Raw genomic sequence first — 27,542 nt, forward strand, 5'->3', positions numbered from 1 at the left:
GTAGGGTGCAAATGGGTCAGGAATAGCGCCATGATCATATTACCCTGAGAACGAAACTGGGGGTGATGAGAGGATGGTGAACTGGTCAAATGTTTCTTGTTATGCAAACCTTTAACATATCACGTCTGTAACTCTCTCAGATTAAGTCTTCCTTGTAGCATGACTAGGAAATCTGTGTGTTGCCGTTGTAGCTACTGGTGGTTTTAATCGGTGATTAGATGGCACGGCAGTAGTGAGAGTCCACAAGTGCTGTGAGGTTTGTTGCCCTGTAGGGCGCTTGCCTTGCGTAGCTACTGTGTGCTCTTCAGTGGCAACTTTTTTTTTTAAATAGTCTGAATATTAGCACAAGAAATCAAACCCAGTTTCTCTAATGTTTTGAATAGCAGTTAAATCTGTAGCAGAAGATTTTTTTTTCCAGTCTTTTGGTGATAGATGTCACTAAGGTCCCTTTGAGAGCCTAGAAATGCAACAAAACTACAGTTTGTGGATAACATTTGATACATTCTTCTTCAGTGAAATATTCAGGGGAGGAGGAGTGGAGTCATCTGTGCCTTCTCTTTTACAAGTGTCCTAAAATCACGCAACAGTTCTCTGCAGTCATAATCCCGGTACCGCGGGGGTCTCCCCTGGGACCTGTCCTGTTTAACGTCTTTACCAGCGACTTGGAGAAGGCAATGAAATACGCTCTCCTGAAGCTTGCAGATGGCACCAAATTGGGGAGGAGCCAGTTGATGTGCTTAAGGGCAGGGCTGCCATCCAGAGGGTCCTAGAAAGGCTGGAGGAGTGGACCGGCAGGAACCTCATGAAATTCAGTGGGGACAGATGCAAAGTCCTGCACCTGGGAAGGACAAACCCATTGCAAGGATGCAGGCTGGGGACTGACTGACTGGGGAGCAGCTCTGCAGAAAAGGCCCTGGGGATCCTAGCGATCAGCTGGATGTGAGCCAGTGAAGAAGGCCACCTGTATCCTGGGCTGTGTGAATGGGATCAAAAGTAGTGGTTAGTCTTCTCTGTCAGCGCTCGTTAACCACATCTGGAATACTGTGTCCAGTTTTGCATCCCTTCGTTACAAGAAAGGCATCAGTAAACTGAACTGAGTTCAGTGAAGGGCCACCAAGGTGATCAGATAGAGAAGAGAAAGCTTTCGGGCAGGAGGGGATCTGACAGTAGCTCTTGACAACTATGAGGAGGTTGTCAGGACATCAAGGGCGGGGGGGAAGGATGAAGTAAAACGGGCACAAATTGAAACAGGAGAGGTTCAGACTGGATATAAGGAGCAATTTTTTTCACGGTGAGGACAGTCGTGCTTTGGAGCAGATTGTCCAGGAATGTTCTGCAGTTTCCATCCTTGGAGGTATTCAAGTCCTGACTGGAAAAAGCTCTGAGCAACCTGGTCTGATCCTTCTGACCCTGCTTTGATGAGGAGTTTGGATAAGAGACCTCCTAAGGTCCCTTCCACCCTGAGTTATTCTGTTCTTCTGTGGTTCCTTCTCCCTTTCCTTCTCCCTTGCCTTAGTCAAGGAGCATGGAAAGAATATGCTGTATTCTCCTTTCTGTACTTAGATATGGAGAAACTTCCCAAAAAGGAGACTTGGGAGCTAAATAAAATGTTTGATGACACCTTACTATTGGGGTGAAGAAATGTAGATTGCATCTGTCAAAAATACTTGAGAGAAACCAAAAATCTAGTATGATTATGTAGAAAGAAGCTGTTGAAGGTAAACATGAGGACCATGGAACATAGGTGTTGGCACTTTTGATGAAAAATAAATGAAGATAGGCCAAAAAATTGAGGAAAGACTTGTTAAAGACATAAAACCTGACAATGCTTTCAAATATAGCAGAAGCAGAAAGCATTTTGGAGAGTTTACATGGCCACCAGGTGTTTGAAGTGTAAAAGATATGTTCAAGGACCACAGAAAAGCTAAATTCCTGGTGTTGCTACTCACTTAGGTTACCGTGTTGGAAGACCTCTTTAAAGGAGACACATCAGAGAATCCATGAAGTTGAAGCTTCAGTAGAAGAGGTTTCACTTGGTCAGATGCATCTGAAGCACTGCATGATGCATCTCCAAGAGTTTAAAAGGGGCTCAAATATAAAATTATTGTGCTATGGATTGTGTTACACAACTTGCCACTAACGTGATTCAGGCACCAGATATAAACGTATGTGAGTAACTGCGAGGTCAGCTTTTAATAAGGGCTCCGAAGTGAGGAGCAGAGGGATGGATGTTGGGGTTGTCATAGGTCATCAGGTATGGCTTTTGCACTGCTGGCAGTGCTTAAAACTGTGTCAAGAAATGGAAGGAGTAGACCTGGATACGTGTGATTTTTGTGGCAGAGTCAATGTATGTTTAATAGAAGAGCTGTTTGAAGGAGTCCTGGGACTGGCAGGAAGCTTTTAGAAAATTCCCTTCCAGAAATTTTTGGAAGAAACTTAACAGCTGTGGACAGGTCTTGAATTAATAACCAGTTAAAAGCTTGCATACAAGACTTTGTGGAAGTGTCTGGTGATATTCACACTGGAGGGAGATAGTTAAGGTCCCACATGAAGCTGTGCTGGGGTCTGTGCTGTTCCATACGTCCATCAATGCTATGGAAAAGAGTGAGTAGTGGTGTGACAAAGCTGCTGATGGTACTGTGCTAGTCCGTGCGGTGGGAGTGAAAACTGGTGGCAAAGAACTGCAGAATGATTTTGCAGAAGTGAGTGATGGCGTGTGCAAATGGTAAATGCAAGTCAATGTTGATAAATGCAAATTAATGCTTGGGGAGGAGGAGGAGAAGTCAGCCCAAACGATACCTGAAAAGTAATGGGCTATAATATCTATTACCACTTGGAGAAGAGATGTCAGAGTTAATGTGGGGAATTTCCCGAGAATGTCCATTCGCTGCTCTGCAAGGCAAATGGACTGGTGAGAAGGGAACGGAGAACAAAGCACAATATAAATTCCTCGTGCCTCTGTGGTTTGAGTGCAGCATGCATTACTGGCTTGCTGCTTTCAGAAGGGATAAAGCAGAGTAGTAAAAATGCAGCGCAGAGATGTGCGGAAGGGTGGAACAGCTGCTGTTCCGAGAAGGACCAAATCAATTCACTCTGCGGCCTGGGAAAGAGCTAGCAGAGAAGGAGTCTTTAAAATTGTAAGTGACGTGGGGAAGGTGAGTGAGGAGCTGTTACTTGTGACTTCTCATAAAGCAAGAGCTAAGACCACATCAGATAAAATGAACGTAAAGTAAAAGGAAGCACGTTTTTAACTGTGCAAACTGTGGAACTCATCGCTATTGGATGCTTTGAACGTTAGAGGTAGCAGTGGCTCAGATGTGGTTTGACGCTCTTGGAGGAAAAAGTCATCAAGAACCATTAAACATACTGGTGTGGACACCACATTTGTTTCAGGAGGTTCCTAATTCAAGTATTGGGGAGAATGTTGTTCTTCCCTAGCCTCTCTCCTTAAGCCACTTGAGAGTTCGGTTGTGTAATACAGTTAAGCCAATACAGCGATTGGCTCTCGTGGAGGGGGGAGTCTTCCTATGGATCGCATGCACTGGGTGTCTCCTGATGCAGGGTTTAGCCAGGTCAGGACTACTCAATTTTTTTTGTAGGGATAAAATCTAGCTCCCTGAAGCAGCTTGCTACGTGGTCTGACAAGCACCAGTGCTTGTACAAGGAGGTGGGTAGAAAGGCACAGGCGGAGGTGAGCCTCTGAAGAAGGATAAACTGTCCTGGAGGAATCTTTTATCTGATCCAATACAGCTGTTTTTGAGGAAGGAAGGACACTAAGTCAGAAGTAGGATGTGGTGGCAATTTCTTCCTGATACATCACTCTTTAGCCCCTTCAAAATGCATCTCCAGTGACTGAACCTCTTCACTGCTTCTGCATCTTGCGTCTGCTGAACCTCAATACAAGCTGTAAGGCGGAAAAGAGGGGAAGAAGCCCTACCTGACAAAACCAGCCTGGGAGGAGAAGACAAGTTAATGCTGGTCCATGGAAAGGTTAAAGTTCGTCTGGTGCCCTTTGGAAGATGAATAAAAGCGATGTTCGGGGGAAGGCAGGGGAAATGACAGCTCCGGGTTGTTGAATGGTACAACTATATGTACCTCTAATTTGGCTTGACTCTGCTATCAGCTTCCTACTGGTTAAGTGGGTTGGCTTGATTCTGCTATCGGCTTCCTACTGGTTAAGTGGGGATAGCGCTTCCATTCCCTCCTTATCCGTTTTGTCCATTTAATTTAAGCTCTTTATATAGCACCTCTTATAGTGTATGTGTATATACAATGGCTAACATAATGTGACTTGACAATTCTGTAACATCTAAAAATAAAGGCCTCTTTCTCCAGCTCTTACTGTATTGGGGATGGTTTTTGTCTCTAAGCGTTCTCCAAGAACGCTGGAACACGTGTAGTGTCCACTCTGCTAATCAGGTGTCCAAAAGGAAGGATCATACTTCTAACCTGTTAAGAGGAACAGTGTCTATGACATGCTCCTCTAAACTATGCCAATACAGAATTTTATTGCCAACTTCTTATACATTTGAAAAATACTTGCAGCTGAGGCTGATGTTATAGCACTATAATTGGGAAGGGCATGCTGTTTTTTCTTTTTACGTAACAAATTTGAGTTTTACAGTGACAGCGTTGAGTCTCCGGGCTGTTGGCTCTTGAGCTGTGGAAGTGTGCTCGTGATACGCAAATGGCTGCAGGCTGGATACTTGCCTTACTTTTGCCTGCCTAGGTTATGTATTTCTGCTTCCCCTTTTTGAAGGTAGGAAATGTTTTTATATGGTTATCTTCAGCTGGGTCATGTTTGATATAACCTAGTATTGTGTAGAAGCAGGGATTCTGGACAATTTACAAATGTGCCCACACTACGTAGTCTTATATGGATGGTCTCTTGGTTGTAGCTTGAATTACAGCGGAGTGGACGATGGGCAGAGGCGGATGGAAATCCTGTGAATGGATAACTTCAGCTGAACTTTTAACCAGGAGCCCTAGTGGGAAATCAAAACAAGACACGTTCTCCTTGGGACACGTGATGTGTGATTTTCGGAAAGACTGGTTATTCACAGCAGCAAAAGTCATTGCTTTCCCTGTGAAACGCTATAAACATGTTGAGCATCGTGGAAAAGTTGTGATGTGTTTTCAAGTGAGATGCCTAAAACCAGCACAGGTGTTTGAAAAGCTTGACCTTAGCCTTTCCATCTTTCCTGAGAAACGAGGAAGACGTAGCTGTAGTTTTCAAAGGTGTTCTGAAAATAAGTGAGTGCTTTTGGAGCAGTCGTTCAGTATCATGCTGGATGCTAATGGAGTTCTTCAAAGAAAATGTTCAAATTCATGTAGTGAGTAAAAATTACAGCTGAACATTAGGTACTTATGCAATATTTCTTCCTTATAACTCCAAACTCTTTTCCTTTCCTGTCTGAAAATGCCCTCCATCTTCTGCCTTGCTCTGACCTGTTAGCTGACCCTGCTTTTGAGCAGGAGGTTGGACAAGGTGACCTCCTTTCAACCTGAATTCCCCTACCATGATGCTGATGAACACTGCTTCTGTGGAAAACACCATGTGTGACCATGGCGTTAAAGACTGTGAGGTGCAAGGGATGGGCAAACGCCTGATTTCTGACGCTTCCAAAGTTCTCGGATCCGGTCTCGGCAAACTTAACGTTGTTTTAACTTGGAGCACTGGCCATCATGCAGCGGTGGATTGACCCAGGTTGGCTGTGACAACTACCATGGCCAGTTTTTCAACCAGTGCCTATCTTTGCCCCCCAGCAGAGACAACTGAGAGGAACCTGGAGCTGCTCCTGAACCATTTGTGTACGGTCATGCGAAGCTGATCTCAATTGGTGGTGGCCAACTTTAACAAGCCAGGCTGTGAAGAGCACTGATCCACTAGAAAGTCCTGCTCATTTATTCATTCCTGCTTGTTTAATACTGATTTTTTTTTTGGTCTGGTCTGCCTTCGTTTCTCAGAAAAGTTGTGGGTGGAGAGCTAATAGGTTGTATCATCTTGCTATGCAGTAGATGAGGCTTGGTTGTGAAGGAGGAGCGTTGGGGAGCAGAATTTCATTAATGTCTCGTTAATGGAGAAGAGAAGCAGAGCGAGGATGAAATATATTTGCTAAATGACCCGTGTATCGGGCCCTTCATTCAACATTGCTGATCTTTTGTTTTTACAAACTTTGTTTTGGGAGGAAGACTTGATGTTTCCGATGTAGCAGCCATGAAGAAATGTCGGTGAAAGAAGCACTTACGAAGAGATGCATTTGAATTGCATTTATCCACAGTGCAGATAGAAAGCTCCCAGCCAACAAAAAGAAGAAAAACGATAAAAAACTAATAAGTTGAAAGCAGAGGAGAAGAGGAGCCAGCAAACTTTGTGATTAGTCTAACTTCAGGCCCTAGAAGGATTCTTGGAGCAGTTCATTAAACGGTTTTCCAGTGTCCATAACATAATAGGATGCTAACTAGCTAATAGGGTTTGATATGATCTGTTCTTGATAAAATCCATCTAAATTTGTTTGACAGGAGAGCCGTCCTGTTGCTTAAAGAAATAAGCATTGGGTAGGGTATGATTTCAGCAAGATTTTTTTTATGAATTCCCCACAATGTTCTTTTCCGTCTGAGAACAGACGGTTTTGTAACATTGTAGGAGCACAGCTGGCTGAAAACCTGCGCTTGGAGCGGTTATCGGTGGCTTGCTGTCAAACGTGAAGGGCTTTTAAGGCAGAGCTTTTGGTCAGTGGTAGTGAGTACACTTCTGGTTTACCGGCGATGGCAGTGGGGAGGCACTGGAGTCTGTCTGGAGAGCAGAACTGAAAATTAAGAAGATCTTGGAAAACTGGAGAGATGGTCTAAAATCAGTAAAACAGGATTCTGTGAATCAAGTGCAGAGTGCTGCACATGAAGGGGGAGGGAAAAAAAAAAAAGAAAGCATGCATGCAAGCTTGAAAACCGCAGATTTAAAGATTGCAAAAAAAAAGTTGGAATAGTCATGAAGTGCAACCGTGTGAAGCTGTTGCATTTCTTTGGGGTCCGTGGTTCATTTATATCTTTTAAAAATGCAGCTAAAATTCAATGCGGTGTTCAAACCTGTAATCTTGCAGCCGCCTAGAAGAATAACTATTGCTACAGTTAAGGGGAGTGTTGTGTTAAGTACATCTTGTAATGAGGCTTGCTGTTTTTGCAGCTTAGATAAAAAGGTTTTTTTTTTCTTTAATAGCATCATCTATGAAGAAAGGTTGAAGAACTGGATTTGTTCAGTGCAAACATGGGAAAGTAAGAGGCGATTGTCTCCCACCCCAAAGAAGTCTATTAGAAGTGATGTTGTACCTTATTATATTTCTTGTCCACTGGGACAGGAAAAGAAAAAATATTAAGCTTATTTTTTCAGTAAAGTTCTTTTTTTAAGGTGGACGTTAGGAAAAAAACTTAGATAACCACATTTGCGGAACGCTCAAATATGCTGCTAGGGAAAGTTTCAGAAACTCTTTTTGAGCACGGTTTAGAGTTAGACTAGATGGCTAGGTTGGACTAGATGAATTTAGGGCATACCTTCTGCCCTGCAGTCTGTTTCTTAAGTGGACTAGCCCAGTAAATGACATGTTTAGGAAAGACATCAGCTACCCAAAACTTATTGTTGCAACAGTAAGCAAATTTATCGAGGCATATGGATTTGCCGTACCAGAACAGCTGCTCTTCTCACTTTTTTTTTATTCCCTCTGCTCAGCCATCACAATTGGCAAAAGCGTTTTATTTTTACCTGTGCTGCAGAACTTGCTCCGTAATTAAAAGGAGCTCGTGCTTTTTCTGGATGAAATTTCTTATCGCAGAAGTTCCCACGCCCGTGAATTTGTGAGTTTGTGACGGGACAGGCCGTTTTTGGTGCTAGCGTGTTAGATGCTGGTGCAGTGTTTGCACGGGAAAGTCCTTGGTGTGTCCTGAGCTGAGCTTTGGGTGTGTTTTAAGAGTCTAAGTGACTCTGTGGGTGAATGGAGGTAGTCTGAGAAGGGACTGCTGTCCGAGAACCCACCCTGTTACTCCATCCTGCATCTTTTCCATGGGCCCCTTGTGTAGGGACTTGACTAGTGATGGTAGGCTATATATAAGGTTTTTTATTACTCGTCTTAAATCATTTGCTTGTTATTAAAATAAGGTGCAAAACTTCTGCCACGAGAGAAAAAAAAAGAGTGTTAAAAAAAAATAAATGGAGTTTGTGCCGAGAACCTGGGGGAGAATTAATGCTTGTGATTCATTCGAGAAGCTCTGCTTTGGAATTGTCTTCTTCCCACATATGACTCATTCAGTTGGTATTACGTCTTTCTCCAAAATCTTGCCTAGCTTTGCTGCGTGGGAATAAGAGTTGTGATACCAGCATTTTTTCTTTCTTTCTTTCTTTCTTTTTTTTTATCTTTGCAGAATTTGGTGTTCATTTAGCAGAACTGACTGTAGATCCCCAGGGAGCTCTGGCCATCCGTCAGGTGAGCTTTGCTGAAGCTGTAGAAAGAAGTTACCTAATGATTTCATTGGTTTGTACAATATTCTCTCATGCTTGCAGGTGAGATGCTGGAGGTTGTTTCCCATTATTACTTCTCCCTTTTCCCATATTTTGCTCTGGGGTTGGCACTTGGGACAATGCCGTACCAGGAACGGACATGTAGGAGCCTTATTAGGTGGATGGTGGGCATCAGCAAGCAGAGATGTGGCTTGTCTGTACAACAGCTTTTTTTTCTGAAAGTCTTTTTCCTTTTGAAAAGGAAGATTTAAGCTCTGTGTTTCTTTAGTTACATGCAAATCGTGGCCTTTAGCACGTGCCCTTTTAGAGGTTTAGGAGAATAAAGCTGCCTTTTTGTGTCCGTGCTGGCTGGGCCATCCTTGCTCAGTGAACGGCTGTCGTTCATCTTTCTTCTGCAGTAGCTTTTTGTCCGTTTCGCAAAGATTTTTGCATTTTTGGCAAGCCCTGTCGCCCCTTTAAATGCAGTATGATGGGGTGGGAGGCCGAGCAAACAGGTCAGGGGTGACGTTTGCCGCGGTTGCAAGAGTTGTTATTGATTCGTGACCTCTCTTCTAATACAGCTAGCGTCCGTCATTTTGAAACAATATGTGGAAACTCACTGGTGTTCTCAGTCGGAAAAGTTTAGACCTCCAGAGACCACAGAAAGGGTAAGACTTAGTTTCGTGTTTTGTCCACTTTGAGACATTTATCCGAAGAATATTAATTTTGTGGTTGGTTTAATAAGTGTCAGTATCTTCTTCATCAATAGCTCTCATGTATTATGAGAGAGTAATAGCTTCAATTAAGGTTTCTTGATGTTTTCCTTATAAAAGTCTATTTTCAGTTGCTTAAAGCAACACTAGACTTGAAGCTTGGACCGATTTCTGTAAGAAAAATTCAGCCAGAATATTTCTGCTGTTATAAGAACAAGGAAAGCTGCTTTGCAGGTTTTAAAAATACTAATTCTGGCAGTCCTTTTTGTTAAATCTTGTGTTTTTCAGCTTGGGACTTGAAGGCTTATTTTCCCATGACAAATTTCAAGTTAAAGGTCTATTGGGTTTCATTAAAAATAGCCACCAAAACTTTGATCTGTTCAATAGAAGTATTTCTTAACAGAAAGAATAGCCAAAGATTCCAGCTCTATCACTTTGACTGTTGATCAGACCATCTTTTAATTGCCTAAAATAGATAGATCTTGTGAATTAAGCCCCAGAAGTGCTGAGTTTTTTTCTCCTATCCCTTCAGGGTTGGGTGACTAGTTCTCATTTACTAAAATCTTCCAAAGTAAGCAAATGTAAATGCCAGTTCTAGTGTCAGGGGCTATCTCAGCTAAGTCTGGATGTCTTCCATGTAGATATTTACATCCTGTCTAATTGCGGCTGTGACCTTGAAGAGGCTATTTACTCTATGCTTGGCTGAATGTTTTGTATGAGAAGAGTGATACATTACAACAACCATGCAGTTTTCCGTAGTAAATTAAGGCGTGTACAAGTTTTTGAGGTCTCGCGGATGTTCTTTTTGTAAAACTAATGTTGGATCTGTATCAGGATACAGTCGTATGTATAAAAACAGTTTTTGATGGTAAATTCTCATGTCGCTGACGATCGTTTTTGATAATTAATGTTATTCCCTACAGGCAAAAGTTGCTATTAGGGAGCTTCTACCCAATGGGCTGAGAGAATCCATTAGCAAAGTGCGCTCAAGTGTTGCCTATGCGGTTTCAGCAATAGCCCATTGGGACTGGCCTGAAGCCTGGCCTGAGCTTTTCAATCTCTTGATGGAGATGCTGGTTAGTGGGGATGTGAACGCGGTGCATGGAGCCATGCGAGTGCTTACAGGTACGTGTACTTGAGAGCTTTGGCAAGGCTGATGCAGGAAACCCTTTAGGCTTTTGGTTACTCTGGAGTTGTCCTTTTCACTGCAAAATGACGAAGCTGGAATTTGCTTCTTCGAGTTGGGGTTCATGCCTTTTGGTCACTGATAAATTCCATTGCTTGGTAGATGTCATGAAAGCTGAGGAAGAAGCGCTGATGTCAAATTATACGCTAGAGGTTATAGTTCAGAAGGAACTTCTGTTGTAAACACCTTATTTTCTGGATAGTTGCAATTCTGCATATTTTTCTGCTGGCCTTCAAGGCTTGCCATGGGTAGGCTGTACTGCAATGGTCTAGTCAAGTATGAAGCAACATGTTTTCAATGTGTTTGGCATTATCCAAAGATCAAATTCTCTGTGTTGCTATTGCCCATTGATTTATTTTCTTTATAATAACTTCCCCTATTTTCCCATTTTCTAGAGTTTACTCGGGAAGTGACAGACACACAGATGCCACTTGTTGCTCCTGTTATTCTTCCAGAGATGTACAAAATTTTTACAATGGCAGAGGTATGATCTTCATTATTAGGTTATTACTAGATGGAATTAGGAAGAATCTTTCTTGATGAGAGAAACACTGGGTTAAAGGTTAAGCTATATCGTATTAAGAGTTAGACTCAAAGAATTTTTTTTGATGATGTGATGATTGAGGACAGCTAGTGATTCCACAGAAATGTTAAAGCCAAAAAATAAAACAAAAGGGAATCAAAATAAAGTAAAAATAAATAGAAATAAAAGTATCTTGTGTTCCTGATGTATTTATAAACTTTTTTTCTAGGTGTACGGTATACGCACAAGGTCGCGTGCAGTGGAGATATTTACCACCTGTGCCCATATGATCTGTAACATGGAAGAATTGGAAAAGGCAAGAGTTTAACTTACCTTACAACATGCATTGAATTCAAACTGAGTGGAGTGCTATGAAAATGAAACATGTTGGAGAATCTTGTACTCCATAAACTGTAATTCTGTGATGGATAGCATAAGCATATGTAAAAGGGCTGACTCCCTCCTTTACGTGCATGTCTTGATCCTATGACTTGGTCTCAACAGCTGAGTTTAAATTGCAGACAAATCAACAGATGTTCTTGTAACATCTCAGCTCAAGGGGTGCCAGTGTAGGGAGGAGACAGCGTTTCATCCCTTTGTTTGGGAATCCACGTCATAGCTTCTGGTTGCCAGGTGAAGTGTATGTCCTAAATAATTGCTAGACCTTGGCAGTCTGGGTTGTGATGGGCAGCTTTCTGGCCCTTGGACTAGGCATTGGTTACAAGCTCCTGGTATTTAATCGATTGCTTTAGCATATGTGTCAGCGGTGTTGTTCTTGAATAGGCAATGGGAAAAAAATACAGAAGAATAGGCAATGAAATAAAAACACTAATCAATTAAGCAGCCTTTGGGTCTCCTGCCTAGCTCTGAAGAGGTCAAGGTGTTTTATATGGTCTCTGACAAGTAGATTTCTCAGCGCTCCCCTGACACTGAATAGCTCTTTTTAACTTTAGGGAGTGGGAATGGACAACTCTCTTAATCTAGTGGTCCGTCTTTTAAGTCTGTGCTGAGTGGCTGTTTGCTGTTTTCTTCCTGTTTGCACATTAATTCAGTGCAGTCTTTTAGGAGGTTCTAGTAGTTACATGGTATCTCTACTGCACTGACCAAGTCCCTTATGCAATAATGTCATGAAAATTGTATCAGTTTCCAAAAGATAGCGTGTAGTCGCTCCCCCTTGTCTCATTTTGGAGGCCAGATGGAAGTGTCTTTTAGACTGTATACAAAACTGTTTCTGGCTTTTCCTAACTCAAATTTCAATAAATAGTCTTTGTATAAAGCATTAAGGTGATATTTCATAGGTGGATTAAGCATATAACTCAGCTGTCTTATGGAGTTATGACGAGTATTCTCAGTAAAGATATTTTTGTCCAATATTAATTGCTGTGCCAAGCGCTGCTTATGAAGTGTTTTAACATCTGGAAAAATACTTTTTTTTAAAAAAAAACCCCACCACATTCCTGGGAAGAATCATCATAGTAATTCTCAGGCTGGCTGGTGATACTCAGCTCACAAAGAGCTGTTTGGTGGCTGAGAGGGAGGCAAATGCCATTTTTGCTTATTTGTCTGGTCAGCAGAGTGCAGGGCAAGATTCGTCTAACCAAATGGAAGTACCTTCTTTGGTCAGAAGCAACTTAAACCTGAGACTCTTCTGAACAGATTGTCTGGATCTCTATATAAAGGGATATCCAAAACTAGTATTTCTTGTGACGTTGCAACATTCTGCAGTTCTCATGAGCCTGTGTTTTATTTTGTAGCAGAAAAGTACAATTTCCTTTGCTTCTAGTGCTTTATTGGTCAGATGTGTGAGTTTATCTGTTCCTGTATCCAGAAATCACCTGTGCTTGTATTGATTATTACCAGGGTGCGGCCAAAGTCCTGATCTTTCCTGTGGTGCAGCAGTTCACAGAGGCCTTTGTTCAGGCCCTACAAATGCCTGATGGGCCCACATCAGACAGTGGATTTAAGATGGAGGTCTTGAAGGTAAGTCAGTTAAGACTGTTTCAATAAAAAAAATGATTAAATAGCAATATGCTGTTAGTTGGAACAGCTATGCTGGAAAACAGAGAAACCCGCATGCATGTCACCTCTGCTAGTACTGGTTGTGCTGTGAGTTGCAGAGTTTGTGGGCTACCAGTGCCATACAGCATTGAAGTAAATCATTCTGTACTGAAGACATCTATGATGAGATCCATAGGGATGTCTTTGTCATTTGCTGATCGAGGCATTTTAGATATAGCTTGTTTGGACACAGTGCTGGGGAGTTAAATCTCTCTCTTTTTTTAAAGATGCTGCAGAATTCTGCTGCAGTGGAATTTTAAAAGCTGCTTTTGTCTAGGTGCTTTTCCAGAACTTGCTTGCTCGTTATTACTTAATTATCTCTGCAAATTAGAGATCAAAGGTCTTTGTGTTCTCCCGCTTTCCTTACAAAGGAAAGAAGATTGGATTGCAGAGCATTACCCCTGCATCAGTTCATGTAGCCAAATGACTGTGGCTGAGAGTGCCAGCGTAGGTAAGGTGCTCTCTTCAACAGCTGGGAAAATACTGAAGTTCTCATGTGGGTTATCTGCAGCATAGGAAAGAAAATGAGGAGAGCTCAAAAACATGAGTTGCTGAACAAAATCCTTACCCCAACACGTGCAAGTAAATGAAAGATCTGGAGGACTTGAGTTGTAGTGTAGGGGTTTATGAAGATGGGCAGCTGAGGCCCCTTCAGACATGTTTCCTGAGGAAAACTGGGTGCCTGTGACGGACGGTAGTAAACTGGAAAGCTAACATAAAAGGATTTGGGGATACTCTGCAGGGTCATCTCTATTGAAATAGGCTCCAGCTCAAGAATGACTGAATCTTTGATTGAAGATAGTTGTGTTTGGGTGCTTAGGAAGTAGAGAACTAATGTTCAGCCTAAAGAGAAAGCACTGTTTTCACTCTAACTGTAGACCAGCTCTTCTGTAAATGTTACATCCACATATTCTGCAGCAAACTGGAGCCTTTTTTGTTATTTAGATAACTATCCTTACTGAAGTTGGAGCTATTTATGCTTTATGTCTGCACAGATGTATAGCCATAGTCTTTTGAAAGATGTCAGAGGCTCGGGAAGTATTTGAGGAACAGTCAGCATGTTCTTGCTCTGTTCCTTAATTGTGGGCACCTGCTTTTGGCCACTGCTAGATAGAGGCACAGGATATTGGAGATGAGCGTTCTGCATCTTGGCTAGAGGCAAGTCATGGTTTCATCACTTAGTTACTAAGCTAATGATACCAGTTTTCTAAAGAAAAATAGGTTCAGGTGAAAGACCCGTAAATCCCTTCCAGGAAGGTGTATTTCATAGTCACTGTCACAGAAATGAGAGGCCTGTGGAGCTGGCTTAAATAATCCCCACGGCCTCTCACTTCTGTTACAGTGACTGTTGCAGGACCCCTTGGAGTGCTGATGCAATTGGGGAGGGTGTCACTAAGATTTCTTTGACAGTAAATTTTCAACCAGATGTGAACCCAAATCTGTCTTTTTTTCTTAATGGAGTGCTGGGGGCAGCAAATGCCAGGAAGATATTTTTTTTCTTTCCCTCTTCCTTCTTTCTCTTCAGAGAACCATCTTCCAAGGTGAATAGATTTCTCAGGGGAAACCAAAAGCAGCCCTGATCTAAAATGAGTAGTCTTACTTTCCATGGAAAGAATATTACGCAGGACTGTGTTGAAAGCCTTACTGAGTAATACTGAAGTGCATGCATCTGCCTGATCCACTAGGACAATTATCCTGTTGAAGAAAGTAATTAGGTTGGATCACATTGTGGCGAACCACTGTTTAATAATTTATCCCAGAATCTTTCCATGAGTCGTCACAAGTCTAGAAAAAGTTAACAGAAGCAAAGTCAGTGCCTTTAAACCTTGTAAGAGATGGGAGGCTTGGAGGGCTGATTGCCCCATTCGTTCCCAGAGGTCAGCCCACCTTGACTGATCTAGAATATCTGGGCCAGCATGGTCTCCCCCAGGGTGGCTGGATGTATCATTACCGGGTCTCTGCTTTGGATGATGCTAGCCATTAGTTTATATATTACTTCTGACTCATATCATAGTCACAGTGAGCTGGGGCAGCAAAGATCTGACTTGGCTGGCTTTGCTTTTTAGCAAAGTGTTTCAAGCATTCATAGGAGCAGCCCTTCTGGCGTGCTTAAGGCAGTGATAACTCTTCCTTAAGCCTTCTCCTTAATACAGGTGCTTGCAAAAATACCATGTGTCTGGAGCCTTAATTATGACTTTGGTGTTGTCCCATGAAGAGGTTTCCCACAGGCTTTGAAGCAAGGCCCTCAAGCCTTCATAACTTTTCAGATCCTCTAAAATGTTTAATCTGTTTCTGGTTCACACTGGACTTTTAATATTTCAAAGCTAATTCAGTGCTAGTTGGAGATTATAGAAAATTTAAGATAACTGTGACTTTTTAACCAATCAGTTCCTGATGCGTTAGGTGTCATCCTTTTCTCTGTGTGTTAGTGTTTGGTATACTATATATGTCAGATAAATTACAAATAGTATATATGTCAAATACATTACAGATCAGATTCTTGAAAATTAACATAAAAATATATTGGACCATGAAGGCTGGAAACAGAATACCACTAGTGTAATTCATTGTTTTATTGTTTGGTAGTTTAGCATGGATTGAATTGATCTCTCTGAGACTGAATGAGTTACAACTAAATGGATTCTTGAGTCCTAATTCAAATTTTGTTGTTGTTAAAGAAGCCACTAATGATTGCTTTGAGGGGAAATATTGTGATTAAACATGACAGCTAATAGAGTTAAGGTAGATTTCATGACATGGGAATACAGCTATGATATACTTAACGCGCAGTCTGAATGCTGGATGCTGTCTGAAGACCCAAGTAGATAGCGGAGGAACAAAAGGCTTTAACAGAGCTACAAAAGGGGGGGTTTGAGAGATATTGAGCAATTAGTTGAGATGTAGTCTGGTGTTGGCTTGCAGAATAGCTGGAGGGGGTTAAGAAGCTGTTTTACTGCTCCCCCGGTGATGGTTTTAGTGAGTCTGTACAGTGACTCAGGCTAGAAGTAGGGATGCAGCCATTTACTGCTTAACTTAGCCATTAAACATCCTGCTTGGGAAGCAGCTTGGCTTTGCCCTTAAGAAAGATGGATATGGATTTTGTGGAGTATTTAAGAGGTGGTGGAATGGTCCGTGTGGGTTGGCAGAGGAGGATATCTGTAAAGCAGTTCTTGTAGCTCAAACAAGCACTGGGAATTGGCAGAATGAGAGGCCAGAGTTGAAATACATTTGACAGCAGAGAGCCCTTTTTGAATGACTTGCACTGCAGGAAAGTGGTGAGCTTGCAAATGGAGTCTCCTCTTGTTCGAACTGCAGAGCTATTGAGTTGTAAAGCTCTGTTAGCACCCCAACTATGCTTCCTCCTGGTTTGCAGGATTGGCTTGATATACAGCTTAGGAATGACTTGCTTGGGGTTCATAAGCAGTGGTGCATGAAACGAGCCTCTTTCGATGCTATTATGGCCATCGTCAGCGTGTTGAATTTGCATCAGCCCTGCAGATCAGATTCATGTCCTTTGCCAGCACCTTTAGAAGCTGAAGTTTTTTTTTCCAGAGGCCAGTTCTGTCAGCAGCTCTTTTCTATAAAGCCTCTAACACCTCCCAGATTCATTCTCAAGCTGTGTGTCTCTGAATTTTCTCTGGCTGCCTGCTCCTGACAGCCAGGGTTGCAATGATATAAATATTAGATATAAATAAAAAAAAAGATATAAATATTATGTGTATATACATAGATATATATATATATAATATATAGGTATATATTAGATATAAATAGAAATTACTGTTTTTTCTGGAAGGTGAATGAGGTTTTTTTTTTTCTATATCCATTAATGTGCCCAGCAGTGATATACAGCAGCATTGCTGCTCACTGACAAACCGTTGAATTTTTTCTTCTTTTATTAGTATGTTGAAGTAGTTTGCGGAGAGAAGGCTGTCTGTGCAGGGGACAGGGACTGCATGAGTAGGAGTGAGAGGAGGAAGAGGAGGAGACCTTTTGCTTTCTGGTAGCAGCAAGGCATTGGCATATCTCAACTGTTCATGAAACTGCAGCCTGTGATTAGAGTGTTTTGTGGTGGTGTTTATTGGTTTTGCTTCCGACTGATGCTCTTTTTCTTTTTTTTCCCCCTTTTTTTTCCAGGCTGTGACAGCATTAGTGAAAAACTATCCGAAGCACATGGTTTCATCAATGCAGCAGATCCTGCCCATTGTTTGGAATACCCTTACAGAAAGCGCAGCCTTATATCCTTTACAGTGAATGGTTTAAACTAGAGCAGAAGGGCACAAACTCTGCTGTTTCTCCTACACAGTAAGGAACAGAACATGGCTAAAGAGCAGTATACATAGTGGACTACTGTATGACAAACAGAATATAGGAATCTATTGTATACACTTAATGGATATTTCTGTTACTTCAGTAGGTTCAGTAATGTTTCTTTTTCCTTAAAAGTCAGCTGTGATCAGTAATGTGAGTGCCCATATTATACTGGCTTTAGAGTCGTGTCCAATCTCTGCATCATTTCTCATAGTTTTTTTGTGAAAAATGTCTTCAAAGAGAAGTCTAGATGTGATTTAAAGGAAAATCTTAAGTATTCCTTGTTACAGCAGTACTAATGGCTGGTTATGCTTGCTGCTGCAGTTGCATTTGATTTGCCTTTTGAATTTTGTAGTCAGTAGTCATTACCTTGTAACACAATCTGCTATGTTAAAGAGATGCTCTGTTGGTAGTTTTCCCAGTATATGCAAACTGACAAGTCAGATCTTTACATATATAATTAATTCAAAGGTCGCTTTTGTTAGCCTTTTACTGTGAGGCAGTAATCTTAGACTATCGAGCTTTCTTGTAGCTTTTTCTGAATTTTTGGTATAAACAGCAGAAATGGCCACTGTGTTGTGATAGTAGTGTGAAGGTTGAGTTTTTCTGTACAATTTAATCACTGGCTATTTTTCTATAGATCATAGATCTAGCCCTTTTCTCTACATAGTCTTATGTTTCAGAATAATGCTATATATTGGGTGGTATGCTCTTGTAGCTTAAAAATGGATATGGAAACTGGAAAATAGCATTAGTCAGAGGTCAAGGATGGGAGTGGGTCCTTACCCTTAGGCAGCAGCAAATTGTTGAATTGGCTCACTTTCTCCTGGAAAGATTGAGTTTGAGTGGTTCCGTTCTCAAAAAATTTTACTACAGGTGAAGCTTTGGGTTGCCCTTCTTGAAGGGTTTGGTTTAAATGAATCAAACAGTCTTTGAAGGATGTACTGAAATATATTTGGAGGTGTTCTCTGAAGCTCAGAAATGGCCAGAGCTAGAAACTTCTGTAGCACGTCTTCCATTTGAAACACCGTGTCTGTGCTATAAAGTGAAAGTTTTCTGAAGAAAGTTACAGGAACTTGAAGATTTGAAGAGATAAATTTCTAAATAGATGCAGCTCTCTGGAAATACGCCTATTTACTTAACTCTGTCCACTTATGTGAGAACAGAAGTAAATTATACAGAAGAAGTGGAGGACCCTGTGGATTCTGATGGTAAGAACTTGTCTTCTTAGTTCTGTTGTAAGTAGGAATGGGGGGGAAGCTTACTTGAATATTACTGTTATCAAAACAGTGACAGAAACGCTCTAGGAATTCATGCTTAATGGTACATTTATGCTGTTAGAACAGTATTCCTCACTTTCTTTGCACGTTTCAGGTGACCGTGATCAATGAAACTGTGTAACTTTAGGGTTTCTAATGATTCAGGGAGTTCTGCAACGATCTTCAGGTGGGAGTAATGGGACAAAAGAAAGCTAAACAGGTTTTAGGTTGGGCTTGATCAGTTTAAGTGAGGGGTGTGTGATGATGTGGGAAGAAAACAGGAAAGGGTTGAGGTCAGACATCCTCCTGGAGCTGCTGCCCTTGCTAGTCCAGAAATGAGAACAAAAATTATCCTGCCTGACATGCTAACAGTTTGTAATTATATGTGACACCCGTTTATACCTTTCTGTATGCTGGCATATTCAGTCGTGTTCTTTGTTTTCACTTACTTCTTTGTTCAGGTGAAGTATTGGGCTTTGAAAATCTGGTGTTCAGCATATTTGAATTTGTCCATGCCTTGCTGGAAAACAACAAATTTAAGAGCACAGTGAAGAAAGCCTTACCAGAGCTGATCTATTACATCCTTCTTTACATGCAGATCACAGAGGAACAGGTGAGCATGTTTGCCTTGTGCAAGAAGCAAATGAGATGAGGGATTTAAAACAGCTAATGTCGTAGGAAGTATTTCAGTGGATGGAAGCTGCTGTAATCTAATAGGCCGTTCTGTTGCTCTGCTGCACCACGAATTAGGGCAGTTGCATCAAAATGCTTCTCTCTGGTAACGTGGACAGCAGATGAAGGAATATGCTGTGAAAACGGGGATTATCATGCTGAAAGGGGTAACTGGGTTTGTTTGATAGCGAGGGGATTGTGCTAGCAGTGTGATACAACTCACTGAAATTCTGCATGCCTCCTGGGCTCCCAAACCTGTCAGCCATCTTCAGTTTCTGTTGTTTAGGTAGGCATGCATAAAAAGAGGCACTCTGTTAAAGATTCATCTGCTTCTCCCATTCCTCATCTATAAGTAAAGTCCTCTGTGTAGCGATGATTCCAGGTCAATCATTAGTCCTGTCAAATTCTGATCTCAAATGAGGAAGCAGAAGAGCAAGATGAACTTGGAACAGAGAGGGCCTTTTCCAAAGGTTTCTCTGATTACCTAAATACAAGATTGAGATTTATAGGAGGGAAGAGAAGTACTAACTCATGTAGTCCCTGTTGGCTTCAGCTGGAATGTTTCCTTCTGATGTCTGAGCTTGATGTCAGTATAAAGGGGAGGGAGCCATCAGTCTAACTCTGTTTTTTCATTCCCATGAAGAGTGTGATGGAAAACACTATCCAGTCTGCGTACTCTGCTCAGTCTCTTTTTTCAAGTGCTTTATTTTATAGAGTATGAACTAGAATATTAAAAAAAAAACCCAACAACAACAACCCCCCCAAAAAAAACCAAAAACAGTCGAAGAAGGCTTTGAGGACTTCTTATGGCAGAGAAAATTCTGAAAGCAGTGTTGCCATACTGAGATCACTGTCCTTTTTCTCTCTTTCTGTTTCAGATAAAAGTTTGGACTGCAAATCCACAACAGTTTGTGGAGGATGAAGATGATGATACTTTTTCCTATACAGTGAGGATTGCTGCGCAGGATCTGTTGCTGGTATGAAAAGTGTTCCACATTTATAAGCAACCAAAATAACAACAAGTAAGAACTTAATGCAAGTAAAAAAGAAGAATAATTGTGACCTGTACTCACAGTCTTTACATATTTAGCTTCAGGTGGGGCAGCTGGAGAAAAGTGCAGCTTTCAGAAGTCTTTATGAATAAATGGTATTCCTTCCTTCCACGCAGGCTGTGGCTGCTGATTTCCAAAATGAGAGTGCAACTGCTTTGGCTGCAGCAGCTACAAGACACTTACAAGAAGCTGAGCAGGCTAAAAACAGTGGTGCTGAGCACTGGTAAGGAGATGGGGCAGCAGACGAGACGCTGGTGTGAACAGCAGGCTCTTTTACAGCATTGGATGTGGCACAAGCTATTTGCATTTTTTTCATGATATTGCTGCTGATGGACAAGAATGAAATTTGAGAACTCTTGATCGGAAGAAGAAGAAAAAGGAAGTGCAGCAGTTTTCAAGCCATATGCAGAAATCTTCATATGAAATCATCAGCAATTCCTAGCACAAACTAGCTGTCCCCAGGCTCACTCCCTCCCTCCAGACCTCTGGCAGTCTCAGAAAACTTATCATTGAAAACTATAGTTAAAACCATATGTGACCTGAAGAGAAATTGAGCTTAATTAACTGCACAGAAGGCCAATTTCAGGCATATTTTTTCCTACTTGATGTAGGGAAGAGTTTTAGGTGCTGTACGCAGATGTGTGTGTTCACTTTTAAAACTTCAGTTGTAATTTCTAATGCTATTTGAGGATAGAAGAGAATGCTCAATTTAAAGAACACCTAGCTGCTGTTCAGTAACTATTCTCTCTGGATTTCAGAATGAATAGTTCAGTGTCCGTGTTTATTTTGAATATTAGTGTCAGCCTAGCTACTCTTTATATAGGGCAGTAACTGAAAGTCGGAGAAATCGGACCCCACGTGTGCTCCTTCTTCCTGCAAAAATAGACCATTAAGTCCCTGTCTGCTTTGAATTTGGTAAATTTAAAGTAGGTTCACTTTGCATCAAGAAAGACTTCTGGTGGTCTTTTGCTTCACAGATAAAACCAAGGAGAATTGTTATTTGCCCCAAACGCTATTTCATTATAATTATCAAAATGTAATGCAAAAATAGAAATTTTTAAATCATCAATGTACTTGATAGCTCAGTGCTTCTGAGTGTAGAAAAATCAAGCAAGGCACATCTGGAAACCTGAACCTGCATACTAGAGTCTCATGTTATTTCATTTTGTTTTTATTATGAGAACAGAAAGCATTACAAGAAGTAATGTTTATTGAACCATTATTTTAGTAAGTGATAGAGAATGCTGCCTATCCATGGTGAGTCTCCAAGTCCCCATCTTGGTCGTTCTTTTCTTTCACGGCCTGTTCAGATACTCTGGGGATCAAGAAGATAGTTGTGGTAGCTTAGACCAGAAAATCTTAATTGTTTCACTTTACAGAGGTGGTGGTGGGGAGAAAACTTAAAGGCTTCTGAATTCTTTTGCAGGTGGAAGATACACGAAGCTTGTATGCTGGCCCTGGGCTCTGTGAAATCTATTATTACAGACAGTGTGAAGAATGGTAGAATACATTTTGATATGCATGGCTTCCTGACAAATGTTGTTCTCGCAGACCTAAACCTTTCAGGTACGCTGGTCCTTGCCATTACTCAGAGGAACCATTAAGCATCAAATTCTTGGAAATCTCTTATAAACAAAAATGCCTGACGTATCAGATTGCTGCAGGCATATGGCATGTGAAATGCAATTGTGCAGTGAAAGGGTATAAAACTTCTCAGTTCACATGTGCTATCAGGTCTAATATAAGTTATTTCAATGTGAGATGATATGGTTTCAGTTAATACTCACTGTTGTCTGGATGCTTGAGCCTGTAGGGCTTGAAGGTGGAAGGGAGATTACATGGGGAGCTTGGTAGGAAATAACTGCTCCATTGCCTTGTATCAGTTCCTGGGAAAGACACCAACAGTATTTCATGGGCTTCTTTCTTTCACCCGAGGGCTGATCCTAGTTATAGCAGACGAACTTGAATAACTTTCCTAGCCGAGCAGGATCCTATTGTGAACTTCCCAGAGTCCTGCTTTCTACATTGTTGGACATCAGTGTGTAGGAAAGCCGAAGGAGCTGTTGAAAATCGGGCCTCAAAAGTGCTTGCAAATTAAACTTCAGGAAGTTTGAGCCTGTATGAGCAGTATTGGTGATTTCACATTAAGTTGCATCAGTGTAGAAAAGGCAAATTGCTGGATGTTTTCATCAAAGCAAGAATTTGTTTGGCTGACTACAAAGAAAGTTTTTTTTTTCCTTTTTCAGTTAATTTTGAATGAAGAAATAGTATGCAAAGCAGAATACATGAGAAGACACAACTTTAGTTCTTCCTGTATGTGATGTTGGGCTGTAAATGAGCTATTGTGCTTTAAAAAGAGGTCCTGGAGTCAGTCTAGATAGTTCTTAGAGAGCATCCATTCCGTGTTTACTAGTGGCAATCAAACAAATGAAATGTTTGCTCTTTTTAATACTTGTTTAGAAAACAAACTTTTTATTGCTATGTATCTTGTGTGCAGTTTTTGATGTCTTCATCTTAAAAACAGATACAAGAGTATTTGCAGGGGTATAAATAATGGCAGTAGAGATGCTGAGAGATAGTAAGCGTTGTCTATTTGAGGATAGCCTAAATAGGCAAGGACAGTTCAACCTGAAAAGGCAGGAAGGTAGGTGTGATAAAGATACCTCATGTTGTGATAAGTGTAGAACAGGTGAGTAGAGAATGAGTATTCACTCTTTTTCTAGTGCTCCTAAACATAATGTTAGGTAACTGTGAAGTGATGGGCTGGAAGCTAGAAAAGTGCACTTGGGGAAGGTTCACTCTCTGCCCTCTCTATTGCTCTTGTACTTTTTCCTAAGCATTTGCTATTTGCTGCTGTTGGAGTGAGCAAAACAAAATAGTGAGCTAGATTAACGGGGTTTACTGAAAAGAGCATTCATTCTCTTCCTTTTAGTTTTGTTCCAGTGATCAGCAAAACATATACTGCTGTACCGATTCAAGTGTAACTAGTTGAGGCATGAAGTTTTTTAAACAAATGAGAAATTATTCTTTGGAATAATTAAGAAAATCTGGATTTTGCCTTTGAACAAAAGTACTTTGTATTGCCTTATACTAGTCTTCTGTTCTGTGGCGTATCTCATTTCCCTAATGGGACGACAAAATTCTGGATAACGAATGGAAGCAGCTAAGTTTCAAAATCATAAAACTTATTCTGAAACCACTGGGTTTTTTGTTTCAGTGTCCCCTTTTCTCCTGGGTCGCGCTCTTTGGGCTGCCAGTCGTTTTACTGTAGCTATGTCTCCAGAACTAATCCAGCAGTTCCTGCAAGCTACTGTCAGTGGTCTACATGAGACCCAGCCTCCTTCTGTCCGAATCTCTGCCGTCAGAGCCATCTGGGGGTAAGTAGACACTGGAATATCCAAAAGCCCCAAGGACAGGTAATATAAATGGCACTTATAAAACTGGTGTTTTAATAGCATTTCTGCCCCAAATCCACCTTGTCTTCTGTTTACATTGAAAGGATAATGAATAAATAAGAGAAAAAAATAAAATAATTCTGAAGTGGTTTTGTCCTTCCCTACATCTCCCGTAGAGCCTGGTAGTTAAAATGCTTTGTAAGCAGTGATTCTCTCACTTGGATCACTTTTTTTTTTTTTCTCGAGTTTTTTCAAGTTTTCTCCATTGGTGGCAGATCCCAAGAGAATTTTTACTAAGATGGGATGGAGGCTGGTAACATTTGATTTGGCTTGGTGTCTGAGAACCATCTAGGAATGGGATGAGGAGGAAGGATAGCTGAGCTGCTGAGATCAAGGAAGTAGCAGATTGAAGGGAGGAAAAAACCCTAAAGCAGTGAATGTAGGGAAAAAAATGGGTGGGGTTAAATAATGCTTTATGTATCCCCTGGTGGTAAATGTATCAATCCCTTTAATATATACTGTATGCGTTTTTGTATCATGAATTTCTTGTCTAGCTACTGTGACCAGTTGAAGATCTCTGAGAGCACCCATGTGTTGCAGCCTTTCCTTCCTAGCATTCTTGATGGGCTCATCCACTTGGCAACTCAGTTCAGTTCAGAGGTCCTAAACCTTGTGATGGAGACGCTCTGCATTGTCTGTACAGTAGACCCAGCATTTACTGCAAGTGTGGAGAACAAAATCTGCCCCTTCACAATTGCAATCTTTCTGAAATACAGTAATGGTATGTATTCAAATTGCATTTTCAAAGTACGGTTGTTTTTGCTAATGGATCCTCGTCAAGTTTATCATTGCATTTAAGTGTGCCGAAAACTTAATAAATAATAACCAAATGAATTTTGATTCATATGGTAAAGCTAGAAGGGAAACTTGCTGCTTTGCCTATTTGAAACAGCGGTAGCAAAAGTTGAGATACGTTTGTTAGTATGTTTTAGTACATGGTGCTTTCTCTCTCCAGATCCAGTTGTTGCTTCTCTTGCCCAAGATATCTTTAAGGAGCTAGCTCAGATAGAAGCCTGCCAGGGTCCAATGCAGATGAGGCTAATACCAACTCTCGTCAGCATCATGCAGGCCCCTGCTGACAAGATTCCTGCAGGGCTTTGTGCAGTAAGTGCTATAGCGGTACATGGTCTTAGCTGGAGATGATTCCCTGTCCTTTAACATATAGGATGGTTGGCGTGCAAAGGACAGAAAGGTTGCTTTTAAACTGCTATGGAGCAATGACCTCAGTGCTTGTGAGAGGTTTCTTTGTGGAGAGAAGGCAACCTGCAGGTGCAGGGAGATGCTCCCCAAAGTTAACTTTAAACTCTTTTCCTGTGGCCTCCTGCCAGTCTCTGCAGGGTATCCTTAGTTATTTTGCTTTTGACGTAGCCAGCTTTCACCAGTGACAATTTCTCCTTTATGGTGGAATGTTCTCCAGCAGAGTACCTGACTTAGTTCCTTGCACTTTTTTCTGAGACTTTAAAGCATCACGTATGTATAAATTACTGTAGATAAATCATACAGGTTTATGCTTTCTATAAAAAGTCCATTTATAAAAGATTAAACCTTGACTGTGTAGAAAACGTGTATGGAATTTAAGGCATCTTTATCAGTATACTTATAATCTGGCTATGACTGTAACAGTCACCTAGTAGGTAATTAAAATAAATTGATATAAACTGAAGAGAACAGATCAGCAACTGACTGGATAATCGGTTTTCTGGCTGTGCTGATTAGCAGTTATCTGGATAGTATTCATCACTATGGAACTGTGTGCCATATTAAGTAGTTATACTTCTTTTAATATCCAAACGGCCTTGAAATTCTACAGTGTGCTTTATTGTGTGTCTGTGTCAAATACAGTGACTCTCTGGGTTAATGATTCCAAGGTCCTCTGCTAAAAATATTCTAGTATGTAAAATCAGGATGTGATCTCAGTACTGGGTCACATCCTTCCACCTTTGATGCTTGCACCGGTGGTGGGAAGTGCTGACTTAGCGTACTAAGGCTGCTGTTGTAACAGTGCTTTTGTTTGCTTTCTCCTTTCAGACTTCTATTGATATATTGACCACAGTTGTGAGGAATACAAAACCTCCTCTGTCCCAGCTCCTGATCTGCCAGGCGTTCCCTGCAGTGGCTCAGTGCAGCTTGAACACAGATGATAATGCTACTATGCAGGTAATATTGTGGGCAGCGGTGAGGATTGCAGGGCCATTAGAGTCCAAGATAGGTGACCAAGTCAGACGCTTGGCATAGTTAGCTTTTAGGAGAGCCCAGGCTTTGCTTGCCAGTAGCTATGTTGGTAGCTCCTCAGGAGTCTCTACCACTTCTAGTTTATCATTAAAGCATTGCTGTTCCAGGGCTGCAATGACTTTTACTGATCATTCCTTAATTTGGAGGATCAGAGTGGGTAGACCAGCAGCCTTGATCTTTATTTTAGGCTTTTGGATCACTCTTCTCCCTTCATAATTAACTTTTTCATGACACCTGTTCATGGTAGAAGCTGAATGCAGAAGCATTCTTGGGCATGGGCTGAGCAAAGGACTCTGTCCTGCGTCTTGCTTCTCACAATTCTATATTCATTCAGATAGGAAAAAATGGGAAGGGGAGGGAGAGAATTTTTTTTTCCTGTTTTGACATCATGGCAAAGAGAAGAGGTTGTCTGGAAAAAAGCTGTCCTGATGGCTTAAGCCATCAGGAGTGTTGAGTGCAGGTATCTGGCTCTTGGGTTTTGGTTCCCTCAGAATCAAGCTCCCTAGCCCACTCTGTGGGAGTTTAGATGGCCTCTCCTATTACCTGGTGATGTCTTAGAGTATTTGGCGGGGAGAGAGAGGGGAAACCTTCTGAGGCTAAAACGTCAGGGTTGTTTTTCTTTCCAGCTACTAGCCATGTTGTAAAAAAGTTAATTAAATTTCCTTACCTAGAGAGTTTTATGTTCCAGCTGCCCTTTGCCATGTGAATACAGGCAATAGAAATGACTTTTCTTAAACAACATGCCAGTGAGAATAGGTTGAAGAATAAGTTGGAGACGAGCATGCTTGTTGCTGTGCTTTGTCTTTGTTTTAAGACGATACAAAAATTGCAGCTTGGCTGCTGGGTTGTTTGGTTCATGCTGCACTTTGCTGTCTTTCTCTCTTATTTGTCAGAGTCTGTGGGAATATATCTGGATGAGAAGGGTGGTACAAAAATGCAGCTATTTCAGGTGGTCTTTGAATTTACTAGATGATCCTGCTGAGAGTTGCCTGGATAGTGGGGAGTGTCTGAATTCATATTGAACTGAAATCTTGTGACGATATTTTTTAAGTTCAGGCAATCATTTTACTGCACATGGAGATCCTGGATTCTTTACAGCGTGCCACTAGTTTGCCCATTGTTTTCATCTTGGTTAAGGGTCTTTTGGGGGTGGTAGAAGGAGAAATGGAAAGGGAAATTCTAATGCAGTGATTCTCCCATTCAGAATGGCGGCGAGTGTCTGCGTGCATACGTCTCGGTGGCGCTGGAGCAAATCGCACAGTGGCATGATGAGCAAGGCCACAACGGGCTGTGGTATGTGATGCAGGTGGTGAGCCAGCTGCTAGATCCAAGGACCTCAGAATTCACTGCTGCCTTTGTGGGCAGGCTAGTCTCCACATTAATTTCCAAAGCCGGAAGTGAGCTGGGAGAGAATCTGGACCAGATCCTGAGAGCTATCTTGAGCAAAATGCAGCAAGCAGAGACGCTCAGCGTAATGCAGGTGAGAAGGCTGAGCGCCCAGGAGAACAGGTAGAAATGTCAGGGAAAAGAAATTTCCATAATTTTTTTTTATTTATTATTTTTACTGTGTGCCTGATTATCTGTGGTTAGTGT

At 41.4% G+C, this 27,542-nt stretch overlaps 1 protein-coding gene across 2 annotated transcripts in view; it reads left to right on the forward strand.

The window, feature by feature from the left end:
- The window catches only part of IPO9 (importin 9), a 38,911-nt gene that overhangs the window by 1,647 nt on the left and 9,722 nt on the right, over window positions 1-27,542 (forward strand). For both annotated transcript variants that reach the window (XM_064498318.1, XM_064498319.1), the window contains exons 2-18: window positions 8,413-8,474; window positions 9,070-9,156; window positions 10,125-10,326; window positions 10,783-10,871; window positions 11,140-11,226; window positions 12,771-12,890; window positions 17,106-17,206; window positions 18,432-18,490; window positions 19,000-19,151; window positions 20,089-20,187; window positions 20,379-20,485; window positions 21,689-21,828; window positions 23,480-23,639; window positions 24,212-24,438; window positions 24,673-24,821; window positions 25,746-25,874; window positions 27,154-27,429. In XM_064498318.1, coding sequence (XP_064354388.1) covers window positions 8,413-8,474; window positions 9,070-9,156; window positions 10,125-10,326; window positions 10,783-10,871; window positions 11,140-11,226; window positions 12,771-12,890; window positions 17,106-17,206; window positions 18,432-18,490; window positions 19,000-19,151; window positions 20,089-20,187; window positions 20,379-20,485; window positions 21,689-21,828; window positions 23,480-23,639; window positions 24,212-24,438; window positions 24,673-24,821; window positions 25,746-25,874; window positions 27,154-27,429 — 2,246 coding nt within the window. The remainder of the gene's footprint in view (window positions 1-8,412; window positions 8,475-9,069; window positions 9,157-10,124; window positions 10,327-10,782; window positions 10,872-11,139; window positions 11,227-12,770; window positions 12,891-17,105; window positions 17,207-18,431; window positions 18,491-18,999; window positions 19,152-20,088; window positions 20,188-20,378; window positions 20,486-21,688; window positions 21,829-23,479; window positions 23,640-24,211; window positions 24,439-24,672; window positions 24,822-25,745; window positions 25,875-27,153; window positions 27,430-27,542) is intronic.

The sequence above is a fragment of the Dromaius novaehollandiae genome, chromosome 27 (genome assembly GCF_036370855.1).
Source record: "Dromaius novaehollandiae isolate bDroNov1 chromosome 27, bDroNov1.hap1, whole genome shotgun sequence".
NCBI classification, from domain to species: domain Eukaryota; kingdom Metazoa; phylum Chordata; class Aves; order Casuariiformes; family Dromaiidae; genus Dromaius; species Dromaius novaehollandiae.